Raw genomic sequence first — 14,302 nt, forward strand, 5'->3', positions numbered from 1 at the left:
GCTAATTTGTTCCCATTTCTTTAGTTATCTATGAAAAATGGCAAAGATAATACAGACATAAGATTGTATTTTTACACCAACAAGGTCGGGTACGTCTTTAAAAAATTAAGGAAACTAGAGTGGAGGACAAAAGTATCGTCAAAAGTCTAAAATACAATCTACAGCAGATAAACTGTTGCTAAGAAAACAGTAGGAAAACTCCAATAAAGAGGTGAGACAGGACCTGAGAGATGCATCTGACCTGAAGCCTCATCAGAAATGGTCTCCATGGAAGGGTGGCTGTCAAGAAGCCGTTCTTAAGGAGGGGAAACAGGGATAAAAGGCTAACGTAGGCCAAAGGACACAAGAAGTGGGCTGAAAAATCAGTGGCAACAGGTCTGATGGAGGGATGAATCCTCCCCAGAGCCCGGACCTCAACATTATCAAAGCAGATCATCTTTAGAGAACGGAACAAAAGGCAGCCGACATCCAAAGAAGAGCTTTGGGATGTCCTTCAAGAAGCCTGGAGAACTATTCCTGAAGACTCCTTAAAGAAAGGACAGAAAGCTGGTCAGAGGGTTCAGGCTGTGCTGTGTAGTTCTGTTTATAGTTGGAATTTTTAAAAAATACATTACATCTCCTCTTCCTGACAACATACAGTATATATAAAGAAAAACAAAGACATTTGCACAGTTCTGTAAATATTGATGAAATCATCATATTTAGCCTTACCGCCATAAAACTAGACACATCGTCGCCAGAGGATGAATTTAAATCAGCCCCGACAGGTTGACGGGTGCCAAATTAAATGGAAATAATCATCATCAAGCGTCGTAGGCAAGATTTGGGTCACAATGTGCTGCTGGGGCCACTTACAAGTCCCCAGAGCTCTGCTGGAAAGCCAGAATGCTGTTCTCCCATAAGTTATTCCCTCATTTGGTATTCTGATGAAAGTAGTAAAAGTCATCTAATACGTCAGACCTAGTCTTCAATCGGTTTAAAAGGGGGTTGAGTTCTGGTGACTGTGAGGGCCATAACACAAGATTTACATCATATTGATACACATAAAATCATTCAGTGATCCCTTGGGCCCCATGGATGTGGGGCAGAAAGCCACTCACATCAGGATAGAAATGCTTTATTGCAGGATAAATGGAGGTTCCTCAGAACCAAAGCCACCACATGTCGTCAGTGAAGAGGCCAAGAGGGCAGACTTTTCCTATAATGTGTCACTGTGTGAACATCCTGGCTGAATTTCTTGACAGTAACAAAAATGCTAATGTGAAACATAAAAAATGCTGACCATAACACAAACCTGAGGTTACCGTAACTTTCCTCTAAGTTGTAACATTCTGGTTCAGTCTGGTACACAAACAATTATTTCCAAGTGCGAGTTACACTCATTTTACGTCGCTTTTAAAAGCATGAAGTTTAAAGCTTTTGCCCAACGAGGCTTTTCATCCCCTAAGAGTTTCCCATTCATTCTAATTGGAAGTCTTAGTCAAATGTGTTAGCTCACTGTTGATGTGCTGGTTTAGCTTTGAGACGCTTTCATTAGATTTCTCTCTTTGTATTGTTACATCTTTGTTCTATACGACAGCTAAAGTAGTCGCTGTTGACTTTCTAAACAAATAAAACATTTCTCATGTTCCCAAACCTTAACCTCGGCGCCTGTTTAAAGTTAACATTAGCTAACATTAGCTAACGTTAGCCTTGTGATTGACAGCCATCACTCTACCGGCTGTCGGCAGTCCGCGTGCTCATCAGAGAAAAGGGCAACAACACAACAGGGAAACGACCAATAATTCTTTAAAATGGACAAATAACTAAATAAATACAGAGAAAGCTTAACTTCACATCATCTCTTACCTGTACTGTAGTCACGTGCACACTGCACACCTGTCCCGCGCAGCAAAAAAAACGGCCCAAGAGAGAAAGCAGAATAAGTTAGTCGCCGGTAGGGGGCGCCAGAATATGCAAAATAATTTTATATCCGTGTTTGCTTCCAACGGCACTAAAAACAGCAGCAGTGCGTTTTGGGCGTTGAAGTAAAATCCTCGTTGAGTTGGAGCTCGAAAGTTTAGTTCCTTAAATAATATTAATGTAATGTATAATTCTCCAGCTTTTAAGCTACACAATGCCTCCACTTCACTGCTGCCCAACAGCTCTTACCAAATCCATTTGAGTGCATTTGGATTAGAATGGGGCCGAACGAACTCCAAAAGGTCCCAAACATTTCATGTCATTGTATAAATTTATGTGTAGATTAAATCTATCAAGAAATGGAATCATAAGGTGTTTGTCTAATATAAAGGAAAGTGACACCCAATACAATTCTGACATCTGGAAATACTGGAAAAGCCAATTGTATGTGGGCCTATCCCCAATCCGATTTTTATGAAATGATTGTCTCTGTGAGTGTGTGTGTGGGGGGGAGTTGTATGTCTTTTAATGTACTGCATATTCTTATCTGGACCTTGAGTCTGTGAAATAAAGTTTATTATTATTATTTACAGCTCTGAATTCCTCACTATGGGTCTTGTCAAATGTAAGACCAGCATACTTAGTAATTAAGTAAAAACCTATTCAGAATAACACGATCAGATCAAAAAAAAAAAAAAAAAAGGAACAATATTAAGTCCATCCAGGTCATAATCATCTGAATTGCTTGAGTCTCGTCCAAGTATTCCAAAAACATTGGATCACATTTTCTTCTTTTATTTGAATTTGTACTATTCAGTAACTGACCACATTTTAAAATGATCTGATCCATGCGATAGAAACTGTATTCTAAAAAAAACCCCAAAAAGCACGTTGTTGTAAATGTTCTGAAACAAGTAGTAGTGAAAGTATTGAAAAAGACAAAAATGTGGTTCAAAGTATGAAGACAACTCGTTCCGTCCTGCTGTTGCTACTTTTGCTCACAGACAGGCTCGCAGTACTACTCCCTTATTTCAAACGATTGGAAATCTCACCTCTTTCACCTAAAGTTGCTTCGGCCTTGCATGGCATGAAAGCCTGCTCTTATGTGCTTTAACGTGACACACAAAATATGCAAAGGGGTCTGGACTAAACCTTGTAATAATCATGAATTCTGCTTCCAAGGGTCCAAAAGTTTGTCCAAATCCCTGAAAACCACAGAAAATACACACAGAAAAGAACCGAGACTGCGATTTTTAAAACAGTCCCTCGTGCACCTGGACAAAAGCAACTGCTTTCATGGCAGATTAAATGCATCTCTAAGAGGAAATTAAGTCTCACCTGGTGGCAGCTAAGACACGAGCAGCAAAGAAAGTAATTTCACGAGGCATCATCACTGCCAAAGCCACTTTTATTGCCATTTACGTAAACTACATCCCACTTGGGTAGGTCTAATAACTAAGTTTAAGAGCAACAAGGCATGAGTTTGTGACAGTTTCTACAACTTGTACTGTTTGATTTTATTCAGATCTAGAATGGCACAAGGAGCTATGGAGAGAACAGATTTGTAAAGCAAACCAAGACACAATCCAGCAGGTATTGGTAATAAGTTAATATTGCTCATAATGCTAACTGCTTAAGGTAGGAAGACAGTTTACAACCATATCAAAATCCAGTTTAAAGCGAAATGAAAAATCAGTGAACGAACCATGGCTAACACAAAATAGAAACAGAAATCAGCCACTGACTGAAAAGAGGATTCCATGTCGTTGAACCCGGCTTGAGTACCGAACAAAGCGTTGTGCTGTACGACGAAGAGGACACCAAAGCAACAGCAAGTTTCGTTTAGATAAAACCGTAGAAAATAGTTGTCTTAGTACCAGTTTTGAAAAAGAGTGGTGAGTGGCACATGAATACAAATTATCACTATATAAGTACAACGTTTACAAGTCGAGAAAATACGTCGGACGTAGAGTGTACCTTGAAAAACCTGTGGATCTACAGCAACGTCGTCTCAGAAAATGTCCTCAAAAAGGCACAGACAGAAAAACAAGAAAGTGGACCATGCAAACGCAAACAAAAATGTTCTTTGTGCAAGGAAGCAAAACTCAAGTTTAGAATAATGACATTAATACAGCAGATTGGAATGGTTTCCCCTCTCGAAAACAATGCCCTCGGTTACAGCACTGACTGAATACTGTACATGTGTTACAACAAGTCTTAACCGACAGATTTAAATAACAAACGCTCATTTGGCCACACAGAAAGTGAAATATTGAGTTTTACATTCATGATATTTACAGTATTAAGAGCTTCAGACAGCTATCGGGGCTTTGTGTACAATCTGACGATGAGATTACTAATCCAGTCCTTTGTACCAGGAAGTAAGTCTCCCGTGCACGCTCACATCCAGCATCTGAGTAAACCTCGATGAGCATAGACAGACGATTCAGAAAGCCCCGTTCACAATGGCCGCCAATCACTCCAACGGAAATCCATCACGCATCCTGTACATTCATGTAACTTTTCTGTGCAATATCATTTAGGTCTATTATTAGCAACTGGGAATCTTTTCAAGCTCAGGCTTTGCTAGCAAATAGCAGCCATGGAAGTTCCAGTTTAAAGACACGCCTTGGCTGCAGCTTCTGTGTGTCAGAGCGACAAACCACAACTCATCTGAACCGACTAAGGGCCACTTCTCAGTGAATAAAAATTCACTACCGGACTGATTGACACTTTTTCTGGAAGACAATATATTTTCAAGGTGAATAAAATAAATGAAAAAAAGAATAATTTTTTTTTTTCATCACCATCCCTTCACAGACTTAACAAAACTTGCCAGCGTATGATGTCCATCGTGTGAACACCAACAACAGCACTTATTTAACTTCCATTCTTTCTCTTCTTTCTCTGACCACTTCAGCCTCTTTCCTCAATCTTTTTCTAACACATGCTTGTCCAAACCAGTAATCACGCGCAGTCAGAGATCACCTATATGACAGAGGTTAGTTTACAGGTCAGGCAACATGTCTGCCTTCATGTCTGCATCACGCAGGCTTACTGTCGGCTTGCTGCTTTGTTTAATTTATTTTCCAAACATACCTAACATCTGCGAATAACGCATAGAATTCAAATAAGGATACAATTTTACCACGATGTTCCAGTTTTTAAGCCCAAGTACAATTATCTCCAGTGTATGGTTTGATTGTGCGAATCTTAAAAGGCGCGTCGGGCGCAGGTTATTCGCGGGTCGAAATCACCAGCTTGTTGCATGAGATGCAAAAATGTCTGCAGATCACAGCAGCAGAGAGGGAAACCGGTGCAGACAGAGATGAACAGTCACAGTTGTAAAATCACTTATAGCTGAGAAAAGTCCTTTTAGTTCAAAGCTGAATCTTCCACTGAGAGAAAACGTCTACCCGCAAGCAGCAGCGGGCGATGAATGTCTTTTTACACGTGACTGGGTCTGATCATCTTTGCTGTCCTCCTGTACAGCTTTCCTGACTTGGGCTGCAGGTGCTGACCAGACGACTGGAATGATCCCTATCCGCCCGACATGAGGAGTGATTCTCATCCCAGTTAAGTCCCTGCTAGTTCTTTATCTCCAGAATGGAGGGGTTGTGGTCCAGGATGGACAGGATGATTTTGTCCATGTACTGTCGCAGGCGTAAGTTGATTTCCTCCTGCTCCTTCAGGGCTTCCATTAACTGCAGAGAAATACACATGACATTCATTTCATTGCATCAATCAGGCATACAGTTCTCTGATATTAAAGGGATAGTTCGCCTCTTTTGACATGAAGCTGTATGACATCCCATATTAGCAATATCATTTATGAACATTTTCTTACCCCCTGCTGCGTCCTGTGAGCCGAGTTCCAGCCTCGTTTTGGCGTTGATGAAGGTAGTCCAGCTAGTTGGCTGGGGTCACAAAAATAAAGCGTTTGGCTTCTCAAAACAATATGCGTTCAAAAGAGTAATACATTTGCATCACAAAATCATCCATCCAGAAAAAGTCAGAGCTCACAATCGCTTGGTGCAATTTTCTCTCCCTTCGTATCACTGCGTGCAGCCACCTGCCGGCAGCTGCGCCTGTTACAGTGTTTGCTGCTCGGTCTGCACTTCGGTCTGCACAGTTTACACAGAACGCAGTGATACAAAGGTAGAGAGAAATAGCGCCAAGCGATTGTGAGGTCTGACTTTTTCTGGATGGATGATTTTGTGATGCAAATGTATTACTCTTTTGAACGCATACTGTTTTGAGAAGCAAGACGCTTTATTTTTTAAGCCCCAGCCAACTAGCCGGACTACCTTCATCAACGCCAAAACGAGGCTGGAACTCTGCTCACAGGACGCAGCAGGGGGTAAGAACATGTTCATAAATTATGTTGCTAATATGGGATGTCATACAGCTTCATGTCAAAAGAGGCGAACTATCCCTTTAAGGATTAGCTTAAAACTTGTTCTTTGTTTAACCCTCATACAGAAATTATTGCTAGAATATTCTATACCTACTGTGATATTTGGCTACATACATGAGTACATCTGTCTGATACAGCTGAAGGTTGAAATGAAGCACTATTGTCATTAAATTTTCTCTAAATAATGAGGTCTATGAACCCTAAAACAAGAAAACATACTTCAGTTTGCACCCTGTAGAAGGTTTGTCACCAATGGGAACATTTCGTAGATTCAATATGAGCCTCATTCAATAGTTTGTTAAAACCTTGTTAACACACATAAAATGTAACATCAGAGATATGTCAAAGAAATAGAGCTTAAAAAAAAAGAGCCAGCAGGAAGGAAAAAAACAGGTTTCATGTTCTTTGTCATGAGGAATGAAAACTGATGATGGACAGTCTTTGTGATATCTCACCTGGTCTCTGGAGGCATTATCTATCTCCGCTGCTAGAGATTGGGCCTTGGTCTGCGTAGCAAACAGGTTCTTGGCTTCATGCAGGCTGAGGCTGAGGATATGACCGTTCAGCTCATCATTCTGCTCCCTCAGCTTCTGGTTCTCCTAAAACACAGCGTGAGGGAGGGAAATAGAGAAGACAAACACAAGGAAAGGTGATAAGTGTGCGGACCAAACAAGCGCATTAACTTTTTTTCTTCTTCTTTTAACAATAACTACTACTCAAGCTCCATTCAACCACGGACCAAACCACAGCATTTGGTCCCTCATCCAGCAGCAAACACAGCAACGCACTTCTAATGTGGCAACACCTACTCGACTTAAAATGGGTTATGTGTGTTAACTGTTCTCCTGCTTTTTCTGGTGCGTTATGAAAGCTTTTTGCCCGCAAGAGGTCAGTTTGCTTTTTCCCTTGTTCTACCCTTAACCGCCAACAAGGGAACTGCAGCGCTGACCCCAAATAAGCTTGTGCGAGTTCACTCTACTCCATTGTTATTAGTGGTTAATCGGGGCGTCAAAGGTCGCAGAAGCAATTTTACCATCAGACCGGTGCAGAGCCGAGCTCCAGACAACACCAGGTGATGGAATTCAGGGGGAAGAAAGTCCTGAGACATAAATTGCTGGACACACACACACACACACAGTTATTTACAGAGCTGCACAAGAGGTTGAGCTTAGATTACACAGAGTTGTGCTTCTCAAGTTAGAACTGATAATGTACAAAATTGAATCATTTGTCTTAACTCGTGCAATAAGAACAAACAGAACTTTCTTCTTTTAACTCTAAAGCTACAGGATGGAGTGGGAAGAAGAAAACACTGTACGTGCAGATTGAAGGTATATCATTCCTGTTCTAGCTTGATTGCACTTAGTGTGACAGCCCAAGGCTACAGGAAGACATGGACTTTATCATCTCAAGTCCCTGATAAGATACGTACACACTGTACACATCAGCAGCCCTGATTCATCCATGTAGCATTAAAAAGTTCCCTCCAGGCAGAATGGTTTTGATGACCTCTGCTTTTTGTGCATCAATATTGTGCTTTTGGCTTTGAGCCGTGGGGGTATTATGTCCGATATATTTCCTCCTGTGATGAAAATGAGTCAGACACGTTACCATTCTTGTCAGAAAGGACTAAGAAAAGATTTACTCCCTCATCTCTGCTGTTAACTCAGCAGCAGGGGCCTGTACTAAAAAAAAAAAAAAAAAGGATTAGTGAGGTAACTTCAGTGTTAACCCGGGGTGGCACAAAGGTGGTTCATCCCAACCAGGGTGTTTATCTCCATGGTAACTCGTGCTGGAAACCTGACCTTATCCAGAGAAGCTTACAGGAGGTTACCAGATACGAGATCAACACAGGAAAAGTATGATATCCCAATTAATTATCTTTAAACCACTTAAATGAAACTTGTCTTTTTCATTTATTTGCTGATAAAATAAATAAAAAAACCCTACCTATTTTTTTGGATTTGAACTAATGTTGCGACATTGCTTAGCCTGATCTCGATTGCTCAGGTTTGTCAAGTCAGAAAAACCAAAATACTCCCTGGATGTAAGACCCTGATCTGTCCTGTTGGCAGGACTGAAAACAGTGACGACTACATTTAAATGTCTAACCTTATCAGATACTTTGATATCACTGTAACTAGGAATCAAGATATGCTGACATGCGCTGCCTGGACTTCCTTTTTGAAGTCAAAATATCAGTAAGTCTCACTGCATTAGGAGGAGGTTTTAAAAGCTACAAAAGGGTCAAAATAGTTGACTGTCAAAACTATAAATTCATCTGTAAAGCTGAAAAATATGTACTGCCTAAATCCACACTGTTGCAATGTGTGCCCCAGATCCACCTCGAGTCTGCAGCCACGAAAATGCCAAAGGCCTTCTTTGATTTATGGAAGTTGTGCACTTAATTCTCCTCTGGCAGCACATAAACCACATTATTGTGCGAGGAGCCTCTGAGCTGGTAGGAATACGAAAGAAAAGTGAGGATGTACGGTAACCGTTGCTGTGCGGGGCATCTTCTGGGGAACATGACTCAGTCTACCTGGCTTTATCTATGACGGGGTCACAAATCTTCCCTGGAGGAATGACGCAGGGATGAGCAGTTTTTAGAAATGATTACAAAAGTTGCCATGTTGCCTCCTGTACTCTAGGATCAAAGTGGAAAAAGCTCCAAATGGTCTCGGTGACAACAGTGAGCAGCAAAGAGATTCAAACAGAGCGCGTCATCCATACCTGCTTGAGCCTTTTGACCTCGTGCTCGAGCTCCACCTCCCTGGTCCTGCTGCTGAAGTCTGCGAGCCCAATGGAGGAGCTGCGGCCCCGGCCGGGCTTCTCAGCTTCCAGCTTGTAGAGCTGCAAGTGCTCCAGCTCTCGTCGCAGGTCCTCTATCAGCTACGCACCAGAGAACGGACGGATGAGCAATGTCGCGTAATTCTGCAGCTACGAGTTGCTGAGCTGACATGGCGGCAGATGTGCAAACAATACACTTTGCCGTTTGTGTGCGTGGTTACATGAAATAACCCCTCCCACCTCTTGCATGGCGTCCTTCTCCTTCTGAAACTGCTGTCTGTTCTGTCTCAGTTTATCCATCATCTTCCTGTAGAGGTCCATCTCATCCTTCAGCCGCAGACTGGTATCCTCCAGCTTGTCTGTCATCCTTTGCTTCTCCTGAGGATGAACGGACGCAATATTGTTTCTTTGTTCTCGCTCTGTTTTCAAAGTTCATTTAGTCAAAACCATTCCACAGGAAAGTACCAACATACAGACTTGACTTTCCTATTTTCTGTGACACCGTGGTGGATCATACTTCTACTATGTTCTGACAATTCTGACAATGTTTAAATCCAGACTGAAAACAGTTCTATTTAGCTGTGCATATGACACCTGAAAGTATTTTATCTGCACTCTTCACTTTTAAATTAATTAATTAATTAATGATTATTTTTAATGTTTTTTTTTATTTATTATTAATTATTATTATTATTATTATTATTATTATTTTATTTATTTATTTTAATTTCCTTTTTAATGATTGTATTGCCTTCTTGTGATTTTATGTAGCTGTGAAGCACTTTGAATTGCCTTGTGTATGAATTGTGCTCTATAAATAAAATTGCCTTGCCTTGCCTACTATCACATGTTACATGAACAAAGTCTCAACATAGAGATGTGGTTGAAAAACTTGGAAACTAAAATAAAAACTGGATGTTAGGAAGATAAATAGAGCAAACTGGGCTGTTTGAAACAACTAACAAGACTGAAAAAAACAAAACAAAACAAAACAAAAAAAACAAAACAACAAAAAAAAAAAAAAAAACAGAAAACGGACTAATTCAAACGTGGCTCACCTCATCCAGTTTCTCCGTCTGCGACTTGAGTCGGAACATGCTATGAGACATCTCACCGTTCTCGTCCTCCAGCTGCCTCACTCTTAAAAACACACACACAAAAAAAAAAAAAAAAAAAAAAAAAAAGTGAATGTCAGTGCGCTAATGTCAGTCCATTTCACTGGCGGTTATAAGAAACAGCCAAACAACCAGAATAAATGTTGTAACTCCACAGGTAGCTTACTACCTCAGGAGCAATCTCTGAGGTCTATTTATTTACCAATGTTACCATCTGGTAGGCCCATGCATATCCGTAGCTGGAAGAAGAGAGCGACGTACATTTCTCTGACAAAGCAACCTGTAACATCACAGCATCTCATCAGCCCTGCGAGCAGCCAGGTGCTGCTAAACAAATGCACTTGATGAATAGATCTTCAGCAGATGTGAGCACCTCTATAAAAGCAAAACGTTGGCAGTTTTCTGGCCTTGAGCACTCAGCTGTATGTTAACATAATGCCAATGAGGAAATACATCAGCAATGATCTTAGAGAAGCAATTGCTGCTGCCCATCAATCTCCAAGGGGAAAAATGACCAACGGTGCAGTTGTTGTCAGATTAAAGGAAAGAGGAGCATGTCTGAAATGGAGGTTTAGTATCTCCCTTGAAGTAAATCTGTCTCACCGGCTGCTCAGTAGCTCCATCTGCGTGTTCTTGTCTCTCTCCATCTTGGTGTAGGCCTCTCGGTGTCTTCTTAATTGCTCCTGCAGATTTTGTTCTGCGCGTGTTTCTTGATCCTTCAGCTGCTCCTCCAGCTCGTGAACCCTGAGATAAAACCCAAAATCCTCTAGTGTTGATCATCTTAGATTCTATCCTTTTGAATACCGAATCGCTGCTACAATCTATATCGCCATCAGTCCTTTGGGGAGGACATTTTTACAATTCAGCAGTGAGATGGCGCGGGAAACCAACTGTATAACATGACACTGGGACGGTGGTTTATTTGTACAGCAGAAAATCTCTGAAACCAAGTTTTCAGACTTTACCTGTGGACGAGTTGTGTGTTCTCCTGCTTCAGCTTAGACTTGAGGTCCCCATTCATCAGAATCTCATTCTCGAGTTCTGCCACCTTCTTCTCGAGAGAACTCACCTGATAAAAACAGAGTTGGTGTAAAAACAAAAGTTAAAAATGCAGGTTTATAGCATGAACGTGATGAAACTTATATATACTAAAAGGTTTAAGATGACTGATGGTGAAAAAACAAAAAGGCTTCTCATTAGAGAAAGTAGGAAATAAACAAAAAAAAACAGAAACAAAATAATAAATATCGTAATAAGTATAAAATACAGTACAAGTATAATTATTATAACTTTCAGAAGTTGATCGTCTGTGTGGGGGCAGCCCTAATCTGTCATGCACTCCCTATGTTGCAGAGATTGTTAGTACATGGAAGTGACAGAAGCCTTAAATGTCTTTTCTTGCTCACATTCACATCCTTTTCAGCTTTCAAGTAGATATCAAACACCACATCTACGTGATCAAATTAGCTGTCACTAGAATTGGAGTGCGCCCATATTATGATCATTATGATCAAGTCTAAGGGGCACCTACTGAAAGCAACCAAGGTTTGTTTAAGATGTAGCTACATTTTTCAGCAAAAAAAGATCCTAAAAGGGTCTGAAAAAAAAGTGTAAAAGTCACTAAAGGCAGATTGTAACAGTGTGAGCCAACAAGCATTCCAACTTTGCTTGATCATGTATTAATCCAGTGGGTGTTAAGAGGAGAGTCGCTGATGTAACATGTGAATATCAGTGTGTTTACATGCATACAGGCGAATCAAGCTGCAGCTGCAGTACGACGAGGCCATTTAACTGGACCGCTGTCCTTCTACCAGTGTAGATGCACTGAAGGGGATGTGTGGCACTGCAAGGCTGTACGATGATGCTTAAACTAAAAGTTTTAGTCGAGAACAGCGTGACAGCAGACAAATCATCTTCATATAGTTGCAATAAACAACAACTCCTTTCATACCTTCAACAATCAAATCAAATCAGTCACCAAATCAGCCTTTTATCAACTTAAGAACATATCCAGAATTAAGGGTTTCATGTCCCAAACAGATCAGGAGAAGCTGATTCATGCTTTCATCTCCAGCAGACTTGACTACTGTAACGGTCTTCTGACTGGACTCCCCCAAAAGAGTCTCAAACAGCTGCAGCTCATTCAGAACGCTACAGCCCGAGTTTTAACCAGAACAAAGAGATCACATCACATCACCCCAGTTCTCAAGTCTTTACATTGGCTCCCGGTCAGATACAGAATAGATTTTAAAGTTCTGCTACTCGTCTACAAATCACAGAATGGTTTAGGTCCAGAATACATGAATGACATGCTAGCAGAGTATAAACCCAGCAGAGCTCTGAGATCTGCTGACTCAGGTCAGATAGTGGAGCCCAGAGTTCAAACTAGACACGGTGAAGCAGCTTTTAGCCGTTATGCTGCACACAACTGGAACAAACTACCAGCAGAACTGAAATCAGCCCCTGTGTTTTTAATTTTTATTTTATTTTTTTTCTCTTTAAATTGCGGCTTTATGCTGTTCTTTTAAATGCCTTGTCTTTATGTAAAGCACATTGAGTTGCCTGTGGTATGAAATGCACCATATAAATAAAGATGCCTTGCCTTGCCTTGCCTAAAAGTAACTATGCAATCCCTTTAAATTTGCCAGATTTAAGAGGAATCGTAACAGATCTCATCATGTAAGTTTAGCTCTTGAATATATAACTGCCGTTATAAGAGAACATTCTGACAGATCTTATTTTTCATAGATTTGTTAGACAGAATAGGCAAGATCCGACGCATCTGTTTTTAAAAGAAGCTAATCAAAATTATTTTATATTAAAAAAAACAACCCGCACACGTGTAAAAGAGAGCAAACATATCCATACCTTCTCATTGATGTCAACGTCACAAGAATCGATGCTGTCTCGGAACAGGTCTTCTGTGCTGCCGTTACTGCTGCTCAGGTTGCTGTTGTGGAGCAGCTGCCTGCTCAAACACAGATAAACACACTTATGCAGTCTGGGGAGGGTTTGTATCGGTGTCTGTGGTGGTGCAAGTGAAAGGAAGTGATGCTGCTGCAGAGTAGCGTACATATAAAGGACCATGAGGTGGGGCTGGGGTGGGGAGGAGAAAAGCTGCTGCAAACAGAATTAAAATGAGCACACATGCAGCAGCCTCACACCAACACCCACTCAGATGTGGGCATATCTGAATGTGCTCACATCCCATGATGTGACCTTGGCTAACCCCTTTTAAAGTGATGGGATAAGTTCATAACAGCAAGGTGCTGCTCCATCACTGAGATTGGCAATAAAGAGAGAAGAGGGAAGGAGAGGAGAAGAAACAGAGGACAAAGAACAAGAGAACAGAGGAAGAAAGCAATAAAGTAGAAGACGGGACCAAAGCAGACACAGCCAACAGAAAGAACAGGGAAAGGGAGCCAAACACTATATTGAATACATAGATCAGGCCTGACAGGCCATTTTCACTCTGTCACTATAACTCAGTTTGTCTGGCTACAAATAGGACAAAAGCCTCAATACAAGACATCTTAACCAGCACAGACTATCAAGGCCATGCAGCGGCATACGTGGCTGTTGCTGAGAAAGTTCATGTCCAATCTCAGCTTAGGAACAAAAAACCAAACGTTTTCCCTGTATTTTCTCTAAATAACTGGATGTTAGAGCACAGGCTGGGTGATGAGGAAGCAGGAAGTGCTGACCTCACTCAAACAAACAGAGCGAACAAGTGCAGTGCACGTCGTACAAGCTGTAAACACAAGCAGGTGAACTTTACTGCAGACACACACACAGGAGCACACACTCTGCATTTGAACAAACACATACAGGTGGTTGGCCTACCTTCCGAAAGCAGTGCTGGAGATTTTTCTGTTGGGGCTAAAAATGGAAAAAAAGACAACATTCAGATCTCTTTTTTTTTTTTTCCCTTACACCACAGATATGTCTACGCTCTTTGCTCAATAATACAGTCGGGGTCAACCTCTGACAGCAATTAAGTGTAATTTTGGCGTGACAGTGTGACAGTGCGCAGGACACGGAGAGAAACCGAAGTTCTGAGGAACGCGTGTTATGATTT

General features: G+C 41.2%; 1 protein-coding gene across 4 annotated transcripts in view; it reads right to left on the minus strand.

Annotated features, from left to right (window-relative positions):
- Positions 1-2,681: 2,681 nt before the first annotated feature.
- rab11fip4b (RAB11 family interacting protein 4 (class II) b) overlaps positions 2,682-14,302 on the minus strand; it is a 62,312-nt gene continuing 50,691 nt past the window's right edge. For 3 of the 4 annotated variants that reach the window (XM_075462649.1, XM_075462650.1, XM_075462647.1), the window contains exons 5-14: positions 14,068-14,103; positions 13,093-13,192; positions 11,190-11,293; positions 10,828-10,968; positions 10,168-10,249; positions 9,350-9,487; positions 9,053-9,211; positions 7,353-7,433; positions 6,775-6,918; positions 2,682-5,606 (exon numbers count right to left, since the gene is read on the minus strand). In XM_075462649.1, the coding sequence (XP_075318764.1) occupies positions 5,490-5,606; positions 6,775-6,918; positions 7,353-7,433; positions 9,053-9,211; positions 9,350-9,487; positions 10,168-10,249; positions 10,828-10,968; positions 11,190-11,293; positions 13,093-13,192; positions 14,068-14,103 (1,102 nt within the window). In that variant the 3' untranslated portion in view covers positions 2,682-5,489. The remainder of the gene's footprint in view (positions 5,607-6,774; positions 6,919-7,352; positions 7,434-9,052; positions 9,212-9,349; positions 9,488-10,167; positions 10,250-10,827; positions 10,969-11,189; positions 11,294-13,092; positions 13,193-14,067; positions 14,104-14,302) is intronic. The other variant, XM_075462648.1, reaches the window with a different exon arrangement.

Source organism: Odontesthes bonariensis, chromosome 4, assembly GCF_027942865.1.
Source record: "Odontesthes bonariensis isolate fOdoBon6 chromosome 4, fOdoBon6.hap1, whole genome shotgun sequence".
Taxonomy (NCBI): Eukaryota; Metazoa; Chordata; class Actinopteri; order Atheriniformes; family Atherinopsidae; genus Odontesthes; species Odontesthes bonariensis.